General features: G+C 45.2%; 1 protein-coding gene across 5 annotated transcripts in view; it reads right to left on the bottom strand.

Moving 5' to 3' along the window:
* LOC134945847 (uncharacterized) overlaps positions 1–18,652 on the bottom strand; it is an 87,473-nt gene that overhangs the window by 53,263 nt on the left and 15,558 nt on the right. For 4 of the 5 annotated variants that reach the window (XM_063935374.1, XM_063935375.1, XM_063935376.1 and 1 more), the window contains exons 3-11: positions 17,894–18,187; positions 17,137–17,241; positions 14,119–14,496; positions 12,559–12,864; positions 9,633–9,983; positions 7,351–7,731; positions 6,243–6,536; positions 4,155–4,505; positions 1,184–1,564 (exon numbers count right to left, since the gene is read on the bottom strand). In XM_063935374.1, the coding sequence (XP_063791444.1) occupies positions 1,184–1,564; positions 4,155–4,505; positions 6,243–6,536; positions 7,351–7,731; positions 9,633–9,983; positions 12,559–12,864; positions 14,119–14,496; positions 17,137–17,241; positions 17,894–18,187 (2,841 nt within the window). The remainder of the gene's footprint in view (positions 1–1,183; positions 1,565–4,154; positions 4,506–6,242; positions 6,537–7,350; positions 7,732–9,632; positions 9,984–12,558; positions 12,865–14,118; positions 14,497–17,136; positions 17,242–17,893; positions 18,188–18,652) is intronic. The other variant, XM_063935377.1, reaches the window with a different exon arrangement.

Raw genomic sequence — 18,652 nt, 5'->3', positions numbered from 1 at the left:
TCTGGTGATCGTAATGTGATTGACAGGAAGTGGGTGTTTCTGGGCGGAAACTGGCCGTTTTATGAGTGTGTGGGAAAAAACGCTACCGTTTCTGGGAAAAACGCGGGAGTGGCTGGAGAAACGGGTGAGTGTCTGGGCGAACACTGGGTGTGTTTGTGACGTCAAACCAGGAACGAAACTGACTGAACTAATCGCAATGGCAGAGTAAGTGTCGAGCTACTCAGAAACTGCAAAGAAATTTCTACTCGCAATTTTTTAGAATCTTTCGTTCGCAATTCTGCTATGCTAAGATTCACTCCCAGTAGGCGGCGGCTTAGCGTGTGCAATGCTGCTAAAAGCAGCTAGCGAGCGAACAACTCGGAATGAGGGCCATGGTTTTGCCCAACTGCTAACAAAATTCCTGCTGCGATCAACTTGGAATTACCCCCATTAAACTGTTGCTACAATAAAACCTGTCCAAGCCTAATGACCCGTCTATGATACACAGATATCTTCATTGCCTATTTAGTTCAGGAGCCACTTATTCTCTTATTCCTAAGCCTACCTTCTCTTTTTATAAAACAGTACAGTACGATACCTGGTCACTGACATTTGCTATAATATAATAAATGATAACCGGAGCGGGTTTGGAGAGGATGTGATTTTCCCGGACAGTCCTGGGATTTTGCCGCTGGAATGTTTAACACAAATCTTAAATTTTCCTAAAGTTTACACTCCTGACCGGAAATATAGAGAGAGACAATGGAGTCCTACAGCTGGGTTACTGCACTGGACACAAACAAGGAACAGATGTGTTAGTTTAACTTGAAATATGTAGCAGACAGTTGTTTCCAGTGGGAATGATCTTTGGGTCTATTCATGAAGGAGTGAAAAGAGTAGAGAAGTGAACCAGTGGAGAAGTTGCCCATGGAAACCAATCAGCTGCTACTTATAATTTTATAGAATGCGTTTGATAAAGGTTACCTCAAAGCTGATTGGCTGCCATGGGCAACTTCTCCACTGGCTCAATTCTCCAGACTTTTCACTGTCTCCAGACTTTTCACTACTTCATGAATACAGCCCGTTATCTCTAGAAGACTTATGATGGAGGAGCAGATTATTTCTTCCCCATATCAGATAAAGTTAATGACTACAAAAACACTCTTTGCATATTCCAACAATTAGAGTTTAGTAGTAGTTTTACCACATATAGATTTAGGCTTGAAGCTCTTTATCTTGGTCTTCCCGTTGGAGATAACTGTGCAGGTAAACTCCGTCCCTACATGCCGTGATACAGATGGTATAAGTGACATTAGGCTGGTGATATTGAGTAGTCCTTCCTTATCTGACTTGTCCATCTCTGTAGAGAGGAAATACCCAGCAGAAGACAGAACCTCTTGTTCCCCCAGCGGCTTTTCTCCTGTGCTGGATACTATGACTTGTTTGCCGTCACTCTCTGTCACCGTCCATCTCACATTAACATCCTCAGGGCAATTAGACACCGAGCAATAAAGAGTGACCTTGTCCCCATGTGTCCACCGGTTAGGTCCATTAATGTTACCAACAATGAATATCTGGTGATCATCTGAAACAAGACACAAGTCACCGGAGATAGTGATATACATAGCAGATATATTGAGCAATGTATCACTTCAGTTCCCAACCAATAGCCCATATAATAGCTAGCAGGTAAAGGAGGCCTCAGCTGTCTGTATTGGAACAGGAGGAGATATAGGGGGTAATTCCAAGTTGATCGCAGCAGGACATTTTTTAGCAGTTGGGCAAAACCATGTGCACTGCAGGGGGGGCAGATATAACAAGACTAGTCTTGAGGAAGTCCCGAGTCCTGGGACGAAACGCGTTGACGTCATCTCCCTGTCTGTTCGACCACACACCGACAGAAGGATCCACATGTACTAAGTTGCTGACCGGAGTTCCGGAGTGTCAGCCTGCTAGCACCTGAGATTGCATTTCCTTCAGCGGTCTGAGCACAAGCGGTAACCCTAACTCAGACGCTGATTAGAACATCCGCTGTCCACCTGCCAAGAACCCGTGAGTGTGCTATCTCCAGCGTTCATACTACAGGCGGTGGTTACAACTGAGACGCTGACCGGAGCTCCTGCTGTCCGCTTGCCAGCGGTCTTAATACAGGCGGTGGTTACAACTGAGACGCTGACCGGAGCTCCTGCTGTCCGTTTGCCAGGACCTGAGAGTGGAACATCTCAGCGCTCATACTATAAACAGTGTACTGGCATCACACAGATTTACCTGTCCGCCAAGATTGAAATTCACAAACTGTGCACCGGCGGTGAGCATTACAGTTTTGAAGCTATACATTATTTCTATTTCTCCAGGTGCGTGCAATTTAACACCGGACATTCCCGCAGGTCGGGTAAAAACTCAGTTATCTTTCCTCTGCACTGGGACGCCAGTAGCAGGAGGTTGTGAGAAACGAGTATATGTTACATATTGGCAGTTGTTACAGTTTTTATATTAAGTGTGACATAATTGGATGTAACAGATTTGGATAAGTCTGTTTAGTGTCACTTATATATTGTTGCCATTAATATAACTATACTATTGCTGCCTAGTTCGTTCAATATTAGTGGATCCTATCTGCCCCTATTGTAGTGTGTGGAACATACAGAATTTTAGCTGCTTAGTTATTTATGTATGTGTGTCTATTTATTCATTTAGTAAAATTTATTTTTAATTAAGGCAGACTCTCTGTTTATTTCGGTGGTGAGTGAAAGCGGACACACTTCTGAGATTTATATAAATATACAAATAAATACATTTGGTTTGAATTCAAGCGCACCATTGTTTTTTCTTTTTCTCTGATCTAGAGAGACATCAAAAAGCTTCTAGCCCACGTGGTTTGTTACAGGGCAGAAGGCCCCAGGCCCAGCTTGCTTGGGCGAAGGGTATAGTTCTCTGATAATTCGGTATCAGCATCAAAAATAATTTTACCTTCACTCATCTGTCTTGGGGATGCAACTGACCGAGAGATCTCGGCAATGGGCCAGGCCAAAGAAGTAGATCAGTGGAAGGACTCACAAGTGTGCGTAGTAACTGACCTCACACTTGTAGGCTGCCCATACGGTGTTCCTGATTTACTGAGCAACATTTAAATAATTTACCTGATGTCAGAAGTACTCCCTTTATCTGACATGACAAAATACGGAACATACTTTAGACGGGATAGCTGAAGGAGGCAATAAAGAAGGAAAGGCCACGAATCTACAAGACAGACAACAGATTCCTGGAAGTCTGAGGGCACTAAACCGATGAGAATACCAATCCTGATCTGTCAGTATTGTGTAGAAGGGAGGAGTTGAAAATCACTTTATGGCTGTCAGTTGTGGAAATCTCTCAGGGAACAAGAACCCACCAAGGAGGTCAGGGTCAGAGAAGACCAGGCCAAATTCCTATAGACTGCACCCAGTGGGCTGTTATTAGACAGTATTCCCACTCGACTCCTACAGTGCCTCATGATCTGCCAGTGAGGAGGCCCCAAAAAAAAGATGACCACAGTTTAACATTAGTCTCTCCTCTATCTCATCAGAGAGCGTGGAGTTCATTCACATTAGCCTGTGGCTCTGGTGCATGGCCTGTGCTCTTTGAGTTGCAGCAGAGCAGGGACACCAGTCACTACCTGTGGCGCTAGTGACATCATAGGAAGGGTGAGGTAGTCACCAGTACTACTCAGGAACTTGTTCACCTCAAAAGTTGAACAAGAGTTATAATATTGATAAATACAGGTGCTCATAAGAGCTGAGATTCGGATGGTCAATTAGGACATTTCAGATTGAAAAATGATCATCTCATTAGGGTGCCCTATAAAAGACCACAGAACTGGAGCTCATCTGGAACTCTAAAATGACTCTACCACATGTCAAGGGCATTGCCAGCCTAAATTATTCCAGAGAGAGGGGTAGCTGAGACAAGTCCTTATGGAAATTGACCAATTTGTCTTCATTTAAGCACCGGTTATACGATGGCGGTTATATAATAACTTGACCCAGGAGGTAAAATTGGACTCAGCAGTAAATATGTAAGTCAGGTCAATACACTTTTCCTGTTGTGAATAATTTACTGTAGCGTTATATAGAAACACAATACGTTAGCAGTGAGTGCGGCCCACCCAGGGCACAGTGCGTCATGTTCCCAATCACCTTTTATACAGAGCGCCCCCGTGTTCTTCTCTGCAGGCTCCTGTAAACTGGGATGCTCCACTCTGCAGATAAACTCCGCCCCTTCCTCTGAGGCGATGGACGGTTTAAACTTTATACACGTCTTATACGTAAATGTGTTATCCTTCTGCTTTTCCGGCTTGATCTCTGAAATACTATATCTATCACTAGGACCCAGCGGGAAATACTCCTGGCTGTGCCGCTCCTTCTTCAGCCACCTGACGGTCAGCGCATCGGGGAATACATTAGACACCTCGCACCTCAGTGTAGCCGTGCTGCCTATAAGAAGATTGGGGACTAGAATGTCCTGTAATTCCGGCTTCCATGGAAACTCTGAAAGATAATGGAAATTACGAATCAGGACAAAATAAAGGAAAGCTACATTTGCAATAACTCTAATTATATAATTTGGTTCCCACCCAGCAAATTATTTTGACCAATCAAAAAAAACAAATGTTTTTGAACGTATTAGTTTTGTATTTTATGATGGACACAGGAACAGTCAGTATGGACCCTGTCTCCATAAGGCCGGACAATAGGCACAGAAATTAAGACATATACTGTACTGTGTATTGTAGTTGGCAATTTAATTAGATGTGATGTACGGGTGATGCTAGTGATATTCCGTTGTGATGAAGCTTGCATTCTAGCAACAGCACCCAACATCAACCCAACATAGTGCATTTTGGGGGTCATTCCGAGTTGATCGCTAGCTGAAATTTTTCGCTGCTCAGCGATGAAGCAAAAAAATGGCACTTCTGCGCATGCGGCACTATGCGCACACGCGACGTACTTTCACAACGGCCGATGTAGTTTCACACAAGGTCTAGCGATGCATTTCAGTCGCACTGGCTGCCGCAGAGTGATTGACAGGAACTGGGTGTTTCTGGGTGGCAACTGACCGTTTTCAGGGAGTGTTCGGAAAAACGCAGGCGTGCCAGGAAAAACGCAGGCGTGGCTGGGCGATCGCAGGGCATGTTTGTGACGTCAAATCTGGAACGGAATGGTTTGAAGTGATCGCAAGCGCTGAGTAGGTCTTAAGCTGCTCTAAAACTGCACAATTCTTTTTTGTAGCCGTTCTGCGATGGAAGCGATTGCACTATTGCAAAGCTAATATACACTCCCAGAGGGCGGCGGCTTAGCGTTTGCACGGCAGCGAAAATCTACTGGCGAGCAACCATCTCGGAATGACCCCCTTTATGTCGTAGCCCCATGGTGCAAGAAAATGCAAAATGTAAGCCTAACATATGAGCAGACTGCACACCTACCGTACAACGTTCTGGAACATGCATCTAATTGAATTGACCCCAAATACTTCCCAAGTGCTCCTTACGCATGCTGCTAGACCTAATTTGTACACCAGAGGAGTACAGATGTGTCCTCATACACCTATCCTTTTTGTGCCACAAGAAGTAGGCACCTGTGGGGGGGGATTCAATTGTTTTTTTTTAGTTACAATAATTAGTAGGTGCCCATTATTAAAATTCAACTGTTTTGGGAGCCCTTTAATTACCACACCCAATTAGACTAGGTTGAACCACGCTAATGGGCCCCACAGCCAGATTACCAAGTAGGCACTGGCCTATGGGCCCCGCGCCCTTTAGGGGCCCCTCAGCTTTCTTAAATTGTTTCCCAAAGATAGAAAAAAGGTATCAATGCAAGAAACAAAAACTTTACATTAAAGATTCTAGAGGGGTAGTACTGTATTACTGTAATGTATCCATTAACAACTTACAGTACATAAACCTTAGACATCAGACTCACATTACAGTTTCCAGATTGTAGACGGTTGGTAAAATAAAAAACATTAAGAAATAATTTTGCAAGAGTGGCCATGAGATTTTAAGGGGGGAGAGGTATCAAACCTTAGAGAGAGATAAAATGAGAAAGATAAAATACTAACCAATTAGCTCCTAGCTGCCATGTTACAGGCTGTGTTTAAAAAATGGCAGTTACCAGCTGGTTGGTCGGTACTTTATCGCTCTCCAATGTTTGATACATCTCCCCCTAAAACTTTTAGCTCACATACAATAAAGACATTCTGCTGTAAGTCAGTAAAAAGCCTTCTACCTTTATCCAGAACAGACACATGTCGGGATTCCCAGTCCTCCGCAGACTCATGTTTCCAAGAGACGGTCGCTGACGATTTTGAGTCTTTGAAAAAACCACCAGGTATTTTGTACTCGCTGTGGACGCTGTAAGTGCTGTCGGTGCTTTTTATGACTTTGTGTGATATCAGCGTTTCGGCGTTGTTCCATTTTATCTGGATGTCTTTAGGGTAAAATCCCTCTATGTCCAGTGAGCACAGCACCTCTCCCAAATCAGTCAGAGACAGTCTTATAGGGTTCACCACTTTGGGCTTTGCTAGAAGAGACAGAGAGAATATGTTTAGGAGAATACTATGGGGTAAATTTACTAAGGTGGGAGATTTTTAGAACTGGTGATGTTGCCCATGGCAACCAATCAGATTCTACTTACCATTTATCTAGCTGCTTCTAGTAGATAATAGATATAATCTGATTGGTTGCTATGGGCAACATCACCAGTTCTAAAAATATCCCACCTTAGTAAATTTCCCCCTGTGTGCGGGAATCCCTGCCATCACCGTGTAACATGTAACAAATGTTTATAGAGAAGTTCACATAACATGACAGAAGAAGGGAACGCTGACATTGGGGGTTTGTAGAGCCAGACTGCTCGCTAGAAGTACCACGTGAGGTTTCCACACTGACCACCTCTCACGGAGACTACCTGTTTAATTATAAATTATTGGAAACTAATTGAATCTCCATTCATGTCAATGCCCGTTGATGTCAATGGCCTATTCATTTTAATGGGTATTCTACATGTTGTATATCTGTACGTCTGTATTATCTTCAATGGGGATTCTACAGGTAGAACACATCTATTTACCGACGGATCTCTTGCACAGTGATAATGATGACTGCTATGAAACCAAGTATATGGATTGGTGCAGTGCCGAAGATCCATACGGATGATATGATCTCTCTCTAACAAGCAAAATCGGCCAAAAGTGTTTGGTATTGCCACCTGCGCTGAATATATTTGTATACTTTTGGTTGATAATGGAACCTTTGTGTTTGACATTGAGTTGCATAATCTACAGATAAAACATCATCCACAATAACTTAGTAAAAAAGTTACATAGATTTCTCACCAAAAAGATGTTTAGGCTGAAATGTTTTTTCCTTGGATCTTCCCCCGGTGACAATTTTGCAGCTTATGGTGATTTTCTTGTGTTTAGAAATAGAAGTTAAGAAGCTCAGGGAGGAGGTGAGGTCCAGGAGGCCCTCTTTGTCCGACTCGTCAATCCTCTCTCTTAGAGCCAGATATCCAGAGGACCGAGTATCATCTCTTCTCATGTCCTCTCCCGTTGGGCTCTCAGATATTTCTCTGACATTTCCATCTTTCTCTCTCACAGTCCAGACCACCCTGGAGTCCCCGGTACAGTATATGGCGGCACAGTACACGGTGACCTTTTCCCCATTCTGCCACGTCTGGGGCCCCTGGATGTTGTTAACAATGAAATCCTGCACATCTGTACAATAGTTATGGTTACCGAAAAAAGAAAAAACATTAGTAACTATATACAGAAGGATACATTTTAAATATCTGGTCTACTTCAGACAAAAATGTCACATGAGCGCTAAACACAACATAAGTGTTAATCAGTGGGATTTTTCTTTGAGAAGGAAGCCATGACTGATTTTTATTGTGGATTTGTTGACAAATGTCTTTGGGGGTCATTCCGACCCGATCGTTCGCTGCAGTTTTTCGCGGCGCAGCGATCAGGTCGGAACTGCGCATGCACCGGCGCCACAGTCATGCGAGCCATTGTTGCCTAGCGATCGCCTCTGAGGCAGAGGCGGTCACTGGGTGGGAGGGAGCTGGACGGCGGCGTTAAGCCATCATTTAGGGGCACGGTCGGGCAAACGGAAGCGTGGCTGGACCGTTGGGGGGGAGGGCCGCGTTGGATGCGTGACGTCACACGCAGCCACTGCAGGCCGGGGAGCAGAGAGTAGCTCCCGGCCAGCACGCTAAAGCTGCTCTTGAAGTGCAACGGCATCGCGGCTGTGTGATGCCTTTGCACTTCTGCGGAGGGGGGGGGCGCCACTGACATGCGGGGCGGACTAGCCCTGTGCTGGGCGTCCCCCTACATATGATCATAGCTGAGCTAAATTTAGCATTGCTACGATCAACTCGGAATGACCCCCCTCTGTCTTTAATGTCAAAGTTTATCTGCAAACTAGGGGCACAGCGATGGGGGCAACTTGTGCCCCTACCTAGGCTAATATTTATTTCTGATAGTGGGAACAGACCAAAATATTTAATGAGATCAATAACGATGACACCAACATATTCTAGTTTGGATAAGATATATAGATATATACTTTGGGATGGTCCTAAAGCTAAGTTATGGACTTCTTCTGACTCCTCAATGTAAACAAACTGAACTTTAGGCTAACCTAAGAAATAGTAACACAAGGGTTACTGTTATAGAACAGAGGGCGGAAAGTGGTAGAATTATGACCGATTTATGGCCCTCATTCCGAGTTGTTCGCTCGCAAGGCGAATTCAGCAGAGTTACACACGCTAAGCCGCCGCCTACTGGGAGTGAATCTAAACTTCTTAAATGTGCGACCGATGTATGCGCAATATTGCGATCAAAACCGAGTTAGCAGTTTTAGAGTAACTCCAGACTTACTCTGCCTGTGCGATCAATTCAGTGTTTTTCGGTCCCGGCTGACGTCATAAACACACCCAGCGTTCGCCCAAGCACTCCCACCGTTTCTCCAGACACGCCTGCGTTTTTTCCGGAAACGGTAGCGTTTTCAGCCACACGCCCCTAAAACGCCGTGTTTCCGCCCAGTAACACCCATTTCCTGTCAATCACAATGCGATCGCCGGAGCGATGAAAAAGCCGTGAGTAAAAATACTTTCTTCATAGTAAAGTTACTTGGCGCATGCGCAGTGCGAACATTACGCATGCGCACTAAGAGAATTCTCACTGCGATGCGATGAAAAATACCGAGCGAACAACTCGGAATGAGGGCCTATATATGAAACACACTGCAGCCCACAGTGTATTACACAGAACAAGTGCTCATATCTGTTTCCAGTTTGACACTACAAGTCTCAGCATGGAAGCACCTCTTACTATTGGGTCTATTTACTAAGCCATGGATGGAGATAAAGTACCAGCCAATCAGCTCCTAACTGCCAAGTCTCAGGCTGGATTTGAAAAATGTCAGTTAGGAGCTGATTGGCCGAAACGTTAACTCCGACCCACTTTATCTACATCGAAAGCTTAGTAAATAGACCCCGATGTTCAAATTAGATAATTCCAGTTTTCTATGGGGAACTTCTGTTTGAGCTTATAAAGCAAAATACAGTGAACGTGAGCAAATTATAAGTAAGGTGAATATTACAATTATTTACCAGTGTTCCAAGGTTGCAATGTGCTGGACTGGATTGGTGTCTCCAGACCGGGATGTTCCACTCTGCAGATAAACTCTACATCTTTCTCCAACAGCTGGGATTTCCTGAGAGCTAGGACCGCTGTAGAGGTGAAGGTTTTGTTGTCCATCCTGTTTGATGTAATCTTTGGAATAGTGTATTTGTCAGACTGGGAAATGTCTACTACATCTGGGCTCCCTTTCTTCTTCTCAAACCACTTCACGGTCAGCGCATCGGGGAAATAATTTGACACCGTGCACCTCAAATGGACCTCGTCGCCCTGGTGAATGCTCTTTATTGGGCCATCTGGTATCTGTGGCTTCCAGGGGAGATCTAACATAGGAATTACATAAGTGGAAAGGAAGACATTTATGGAAACTGGTGATCAGGGAAAAAGCAAAGATAAGCATGGCTACATCTGTACATCAGGCCTGTTGCAGAGTGTTTAGGCGATTGGAGCAAATATCAGCACAGGTGGCTCTGCCGATTTTGCCGGTTAGTGCACAGCCGCCATTGTGCAAGCTCTGCAGCTACAGCCACTGAATTCCTTCTGAGAATAGTACTGTAGATCAGATCAGAAATGCATATGCTGACAATCCAAAGCCGGCATCTTCATTTATTGGCCTACTGTATATGCCTTGGGTATAAAATGCCGGCGTATGGGAACTGCAGTTAGGGTTAGGCTACAGTAAGGTTTGGTTAGGGTTAGGGTCAGACCGCAATTAGGTTTAGACTGTGGTGTTAGGCTGCGGATAGGGCGAGGTTCAGGGGTAAGCTTAGACTGCAGTTAGGGTTAGGCTACAGTAAGGTTTGGTTAGGGTTAGGGTCAGACTGTGATTAGGTTTAGACTGTGGTGATAGGCTGCAGATAGGGCGAGGTTCAGGGGTAGGCTTAGACTGCAGTTAGGGTTAGGCTACAGTAAGGTTTGGTTAGGGTCAGACTGTGATTAGGTTTAGGCTGTGGTGTTAGGCTGCAGATAGGGTTAGGTTCAGGGGTAGGCTTAGACTGCAGTTAGGGTTAGGCTACAGTAAGGTTTGATTAGGGTTAGGGTCAGACTGTGATTAGGTTTAGGCTGTGGTGTTAGGCTGCGGATAGGGCGAGGTTCAGGGGTAGGCTTAGACTGCAGCTAGGGTTAGGCTACAGTAAGGTTTGGTTAGGGTCAGACTGTGATTAGGTTTAGGCTGTGGTGTTAGGCTGAGGATAGGGCGAGGTTCAGGGGTAGGCTTAGACTGCAGTTAGGGTTAGGCTACAGTAAGGTTTGATTAGGGTTAGGGTCAGACTGTGATTAGGTTTAGACTGTGGTGTTAGGCTGAGGATAGGGCGGGTTCAGGGGTAGGCTTAGACTGCAGTTAGGGTTAGGCTACAGTAAGGTTTGGTTAGGGTCAGACTGTGATTAGGTTTAGGCTGTGGTGATAGGCTGCGGATAGGGTGAGGTTCAGGGGTAGGCTTAGACTGCAGTTAGGGTTAGGCTACAGTAAGGTTTGGTTAGGGTCAGACTGTGATTAGGTTTAGGCTGTGGTGTTAGGCTGCGGATAGGGTGAGGTTCAGGGGTAGGCTTAGACTGCAGTTAGGGTTAGGCTACAGTAAGGTTTGGTTAGGGTCAGACTGCGATTAGGTTTAGGCTGTGGTGATAGGCTGCGGATAGGGCGGGTTCAGGGGTAGGCTTAGACTGCAGTTAGGGTTAGGCTACAGTAAGGTTTGGTTAGGGTCAGACTGCGATTAGGTTTAGGCTATGGTGTTATGCTGAGGATAGGGAGAGGTTCAGGGGTAGGCTTAGACTGCGGTTTGGATTAGATTTAGGGTTTCAGCTTGAACAGAAGAAAAATGCTTTGTTGAAATGCTGAGCGTAGTCATGCACAATTTCAACATTATGCCTATGTTAACATTATGACCACGTGGACATTGTGCATGGAGGGGGGGGGGAGGAGCGATGGGGCATTTGGCAACATGGCATAGCTAGCGATGTCTTCTGGTTGGCGCGGCAGCAGGTGATGGTGGGGGCGCGCATATTGGGTACACATACTGCCCGAAATGCGGTGAGCGATACTTTGTTCCGATCCACCAGATTAGAAGACCTATCATCCAGTGTGTACCCAGCATAACTCTCTCTGCATATTTTATATCTGCCCCCCTTGCAGTGCAATATGGATTTGCCCTGGTGTTACTCCATTTTTTAGCTTAGCTCCCAATTTAGCATCTGCCATTTTGTCTGTAGGTAATTTTGCAAAGACTTTCTCCTGAGCATTGTCACACAATGAGGGGGGCGGGGCGAGCGCTAGATTGTATACACCTGCACTCAGCGCATAGAGAGATACTTCTCAGTAAGGGGGTCATTCCGAGTTGATCGCTCGCTGCCGTTTTTCGCAGCAGAGCGAATAGGTTACTACTGCGCATGCCTATGCACCGCAATGTGCACGCATGTCGTACGGGTACAAAGCGGATCGTTGCTGGGCGTTGGATTTAACGAAGAATCCATTCGCACAGCCGATCGCAAGGAGATTGACTGGAAGAAGGCGTTTGTGGGTGTCAATTGACCGTTTTCTGGGAGTGTTTGGAAAAATGCAGGCGTGTCCAGGCATTTGCTGGGCGGGCGCCTGACGTCAATTCCGGCACCAAAAAGACTGAAGTGATCGCAAGGGCTGAGTAAGTCCACAGCTTCTGCAAAAAACATTTTCGTCCTGCTCGGCTGCACGCGCGTTCGCACACTTGCAAAGCGAAAATACACTCCCCCGTGGGCGGTGACTATGCATTTGCACGGCAGCTAAAAGTAGCTAGTGAGCGAACAACTCGGAATGACCACCTAAGTCACCTATGACCTCTACATCACTGATAGTGTCACCCACAGATATTACTGTTAAGATTACACCATGAATGAGAAATAGTCTGTATTACAGGCCAGACATCGTACCTCTCACAGACAGTTCCCTGGACTGAGAGACGTCTATCGATTCATGTTTCCACGTCACAATCACTTTACTTGTCGGGTCTGTGAAGAGCGCTCCGGGAACAGTACATTGACTCTTCACATTATAGGTAGCGTCTGTGTTGTTCATTATGTGTTCCTGTGACGGAATCTTCTCCTGGTATTTAGCGCTTGTACACACCCAGGAGATCTGCAGGGCTTGCGGATAGAATCTCGGTATTGTGGCGGAGAGCTGTACATCATCTTGGTTACAGAGGGAGAACTGTATCGGGTCAAGGAACGTGGGTTTAGCTGCAGAATGATAGACTCGGAGTTAATATATCATTCACACATCTTATAATGAAAAACATCAGCATTGCTTTCAGCTCCCAAAGGAGTTATACTGCATCTTCCTGAGCAGAGAATAATGCAGAAATAATGCAGTGGGGAAGCAGAGATGGGCAATCATATGTAGGGTCCTCCATCGACTATCGATGGTGAATGGTTTCTAACCACAAGAGGAAACCATTGATGACTGAACCATCATCAACGGTCCCCAGTCATGCGTGCATTGTAACTGATCAATAGGTCAACTGTCCTGCATTTCAAGAAGACATAGATCTAAAAGGAGAACCTTAAAAAGACTATCAAACACCTTTCTTGCAAGAAAAGCAGTAACTGGTCCAACTGGACTGTAAGTTATGTGTGATATGTGCCTAACGTAAAGCATGCGCATATGCTGCAGTTCGGAACACATCAAGATCACATCTTAAGCCACTCCCATTTTGCACCCTACTCTGACCTAGGCAGGTGTATCCTGCCTAGGTCAGCATCTTGTCTGCTTGGAGGGACATGAGATGGTGCAGTAACCTGCCTAGGTCAGCATCTAGTCTGTCCTGAACCTTGGAGATACATGAGATGGTGTGGGAACCTACCTAGGTCAGTATCTAGTCTATCCTGAAGCTATGAGAGACATGAAATGGTGCAGTAACCTGTCTAGGTCAGCATCTAGTCTGTCATGAAGCTCAGAGGGACATGAGATGATGCAGTAACCTGTCTAGGTCAGCATCTAGTCTACCCTGAAGCTCGGAGGAACATGAGATGATGCTGTAACCTGTCTAGGTCAACATCTAGTCTGTCCTGAACCTTGTAGAGACATGAGATGTTGCAGTAACCTGCCTAGGTCAGCATCTAATCTATCCTGAAGTTTGGAGGGACATGAGATGGTGCAGTAGCCTGCCTAGGTCAGCATCTAGCTTGGAGGGACATGAGATGGTGCAGTAACCTGCCTACAGTAGGTCAGCATCAGAATACTTTTTTCCATCATATGGCCAATAATCATAATCCTGAATGATATAATAAGATAATAATAATAATAATAATAATAGACAGATACTGAGTTAAAGGGTGAGATCACAGGTATTAATTAAGTCTGAGATGAGCACAGGAGACAGCAAATGAGTGATGTGTGAGGGGGCAGGGTGGAATGGATAAGTAGGAGAGTGGATGGAAAAGAACGGGCTAAAGTCTTGACCCTCATACCAGAGATACTTAATGGTGTCTTACCATGAATGGATTTGAACTGATAGGTTTTCTCCTCCTCTTTCTTATCAGCAACAATCTTACAGCTCACATTGGCCCCAAGATGTCTGGAGACTGATGGAATGAAGGTCAGCTTTGTGTTAATATCATACAGCCCCTTTCTCCTCTGGTTGGGAATCTTCTCCGTTGTCACATTGTACTCCCTAGACATTAGGGGCTGTTCCTCTTCTTTATCTCCTTCCGGAGTCTCTGAGACCTCACATGTGGTCCCATCTTTATTTCTGATGGCCCAGGTCACCAGGACGTCCTGAGCACAGGTAGAGGCTGTACAATACAGGGTGGTCTTCTCACCATTGATCCATGTGGCACTCTGAATGTTACCCACTACTGTCTCTGGCAAACCTGCACAAGACACGGGAAACACAGTGACATGTGTAATGCAGAGCGGAACAGAGATGGTTCTACAGTATCACAACATTCACTACAGAACACAATATTTTATGTTGTAATTACACTGTAACATTTTACGTTGCACCTGGAATACTGTAGAATAGTAACAAAGACATACTAATAAAAATATTGTCACATTTTTAAAGGAGAACAGAAGGTAAAGGAAACGCAAGCCACCGCCTAGATGATGGGAGTTTCATGGTTGTGACTATTGGGGGAGATGTATCAAACCTTTTAAAGCGGGAAAGTGGAGAGGATGCTCATTGCAACCAATCAGCTTCTAGCTATCATTTGTCTAGTACATTCTATAAAATGCTAGTAGGTGATTGGTCACTATGGGCAGCTTCACCACTCCACTTGTACTATTCAGAAGGTTTGATACATTACCGTCTGTGCTCCATGATGGCTGGGGAGGTGGAGCTAGTGGGTAGAGGCCCAGAGTTGTGAACAAGGCTCATCCAATCAGGTGCCACATTCTATAAGCACAACCAATGAGAAGTGTATAAGTCGTCAGCAGTGGTGGTTCTATGGGTGGGGCTGGAGCGCAGTCCAAAATTCAAATAGGGTAACCACACCAACTGCCACCCCAACCACTGCCAAACATCACTGGCTGGGACTCACTGGCGGCTTGTGTGCGCTGCAGCACCACCTCTGCAACTGCCACTGGTCGTCAGACTATTGTACTTCAAGAGACACTTATTGGGGGTCATTCCGAGTTGTTCGCTCGTTGCCGATTTTTGCAACGGAGCGATTAAGGCTAAAATGTGCATGCGCATGGTACGGAGTGCGCATGCGCTAAGTATTTTAACACAAAACTTAGTAGATTTACTCACGTCCAAACAAAGAATTTTCATTGTTGAAGTGATCGAGTGTGATTGACAGGAAGTGGGTGTTTCTGGGCGGAAACTGCCCGTTTTCTGGGAGTGTGCGGAAAAACACAGGCGTACCAGGATAAAACGCGGGAGTGTCTGGAGAAACGGGGGAGTGGCTGGCTGAACGCTGGGCGTGTTTGTGACGTCAAACCAGGAACGAAACGGCCTGAGCTGATCGCAATCTGTGAGTAGGTCTGGAGCTACTCAGAAACTGCTAAGAATTTTCTATTCGCAATTCTGCTAATCTTTGGTTCGCTATTCTGCTAAGCTAAGATACATTCCTAGAGGGCGGCGGCCTAGTGTGTGCAATGCTGCTAAAATCTGCTAGCGAGCGATCAACTCGGAATGACCCCCGTAGTCCTGATTCTGAGCAGGATGGAGCCGCAGTTGAACTTGAGTCTGGCCGCGGACTAAAATATCCGAATTCATTTATCTGTCTGACTATGTGCGCATGTTTTAGATTTCATGCGTCCTGATTGCACCGCCCACTGCGTCTGTACTGTAGCGGTTATCATTAGTGTCCAGACTTGCGCCAGGCCCGTGCTGGGTGGAAAAGATCTGTCTGAAACAGTCATCCCTGCTGCGTCTGAACACCTAAGTTGGGCTACATGCTACACCTTAATATTTGTCGCCCAGTTGGCATCTAGAAATGCCTATTTATCTGCTTGCTTGAGATCTGACACAGACACAACAACATGCTACTGCTGACGCATCGTTCGACGCATACACACACCGTATTTTCAGATTCAGACACGTGCAGTCTGCCTGGTAAATGCATCTGTTTCTTAGGAAGCGCACGACTTATAGTCAGGCCCCGTATGCCATAAGCTGAGCAGACAGAGTCCCAGCTGGCAGCTCTCGGTAGGTTTTATTTGCTATGAAGTGTAAATAACTCCCACATACAGTACTAGTATAGCACCCATGCTAATACAGCAGATGTGCTGCCGCTAAACGTCATCAATCGCAGCTAAGACATGGATGAGGGAATATGTGAAGATTGTAACGCAATACCCCTAAATCTTCTCAAAACAAAAAATCGCTTTAACCTTATAGAGTGACTATAACAGTAGTTTGTATAATCTGCTTTGTCAGGCTTCTTACAGTCATACCATCCTTAGCTTTTATTCATATAGGGCCTGGTGCAGAGATGGACGCAGTCTAGGTCATGTGTCTTCGGTAGCAGCGGATCTGAAAACACGCGCTAGTGCCGCAGAAACGCAGGATCTTTTGTAGAAAGGAGCCCAGTACCGGCTTCTCAGATCCGCTTCCTGCATCCGAAGACGCAGCGGTTGGAACAAAAATTCGGTTGTAATGCATGGGCGCAAACACTGTCAAAAGGACAAAAACGGTCGTCCAGACAAATCCATTTTTTTATTCAACCATTTTGTCTGAATGACCGTTTTTGGCCATTTTCGGCGTTTGGGAGCCAATGGTCGATTATCATTTGCATCCATTCATTACCCTTTTGTTCCCACCAGCAAATTGGTCGGTAGGACAGGAAATTTCATGGTGTGTGGTCAGCCTGATAGCAGTATTATCTCTTCTTTGCCGCTAATTTTTTTTGCAACTGCGCATATCCAAAAAGGTCTGAAAACCCCCTGCAACGCCTGCGTAACATACAGCTGCTGGCAGGATGAGACCACGCTGTCCCTCCCTGGCTACAACACATGGTAATCTCTCTCCAGCTTCCCGTTCACTCTATAACAAAATCCTAACTTACCGGATTTCCTCTTCTTGTACAGAACTGCAGCAATGATCAGCAGCATGACCACAATTGCGGCAATGACGATGCCCACCACCAAGCCAACGTTGCTGTTATTCTGTTCTGGAAATAATAAGAGATGGAGTATAATTAAAAGAAAACTGTTGCGGGGTGTAGATAACAGTTATAGTCCGCTATACACTATTGAATGCATACAGATGGAGTAGAGTTTATTGCAGTGAGTAGTGCACCACAGCACAGGAATTTATATTCATCCCAATATGCCAAGCTCGTCAAAGCCGCACTAATCAGAGGCCTAATCCTTAGACGTACGGCGCTCCATCTGCTGCACTCTTCTCCACTCCAAGACTCACAAGACATCCCCCATTGCCGGTGATGGTGGTCTTCAGAGTCCATAAATGCAGACTCTGCCATTCCCCTCTTACAACGTTTATCTATGTACTACGGTGTGATATCTCAGTAATGCAGACCCAACATCCCCGCCTAAAACCACACAGATTTATACAAAAAGTCTCACACTATCTAACTTTTTGTTTACCCTTTCCACATTGATCAAGAAGTAGAAGTCATTTTCTTTTTCAACTTCTAGAAGGACAACTTAATAAGTCCCCCACCCCAAGGAGAGTTTATAAGAAATGTAACAATATCTAACATGTCTGAAATTAATAGTACAATTAACATACTGTGTTTTGGAATTTTTATTGTATGGGAAAGTGACGAGTATACTGTAGGCCACCGCAGTGGCTGATCTCACCGTTATACACCAACAGGAACTTCTGCTGTAGGTCAGGGGTGAGAGACGCATGGCGAACTCTGCAGGACAAGTCTTTTGGTTTCTTCCCGGGATGTATTATCACTGTGCTATCAACGGAGAAAGTTCCATCAGTGTTCTCGTGAGGATTGGACATAACAGACCCTTCTATCACATTCCCATCCATCAGCATTTCCACGGTTATATTTCTGGGGTAAAATCCGGACACGGAGCACAAATATCTGTTCTCCTCATTCTCTCCGCTAACCTTCTCCAGATGTGTGATGGATGGAAGAGCTGCCAGGGAAAAATAAACAGTTTATAGAAAAATTCTATAGAAGGGCTGGTCAAGAAAGAATTAAAGGTCTAAATAACTATCTTACCGTCTCAAACAAATTACTGTATGACACTCAAGGGGAGATGTACCAAGCCTTGGAGAGAGGGGGGCTTGAAGAAGGTGTTGATTAATTGGGACCAGGCTTTTGTAAGGGCCTGAGAGTGTAGGAGAGTCATAACCACACGGCATGGCCAGCCCAACGTGGGTGCACAAGCTTTTCATAGTTTCTTCATCAAGATAGCCAACACCATCTTTAGATTTGGCATTTTATCACAGAATAATCTTAGGATCCACCATCCCAGCAAGAGACATTTGAGGAATATCTCCAAAAATTCCTTATTTCTGTCATATATGTGGTAATAACAAATGTAAATTTTTGAGACTGTAGTGGGATCCTTCATAAACAGATCTCATAACCATTCCAC

Source organism: Pseudophryne corroboree, chromosome 7 (genome assembly GCF_028390025.1).
Source record: "Pseudophryne corroboree isolate aPseCor3 chromosome 7, aPseCor3.hap2, whole genome shotgun sequence".
In the NCBI taxonomy this organism is placed as follows: domain Eukaryota; kingdom Metazoa; phylum Chordata; class Amphibia; order Anura; family Myobatrachidae; genus Pseudophryne; species Pseudophryne corroboree.
The sequence above is the reverse complement of the archived record's forward strand: the minus strand, read 5'-3'. Positions and strand labels throughout refer to the sequence as shown.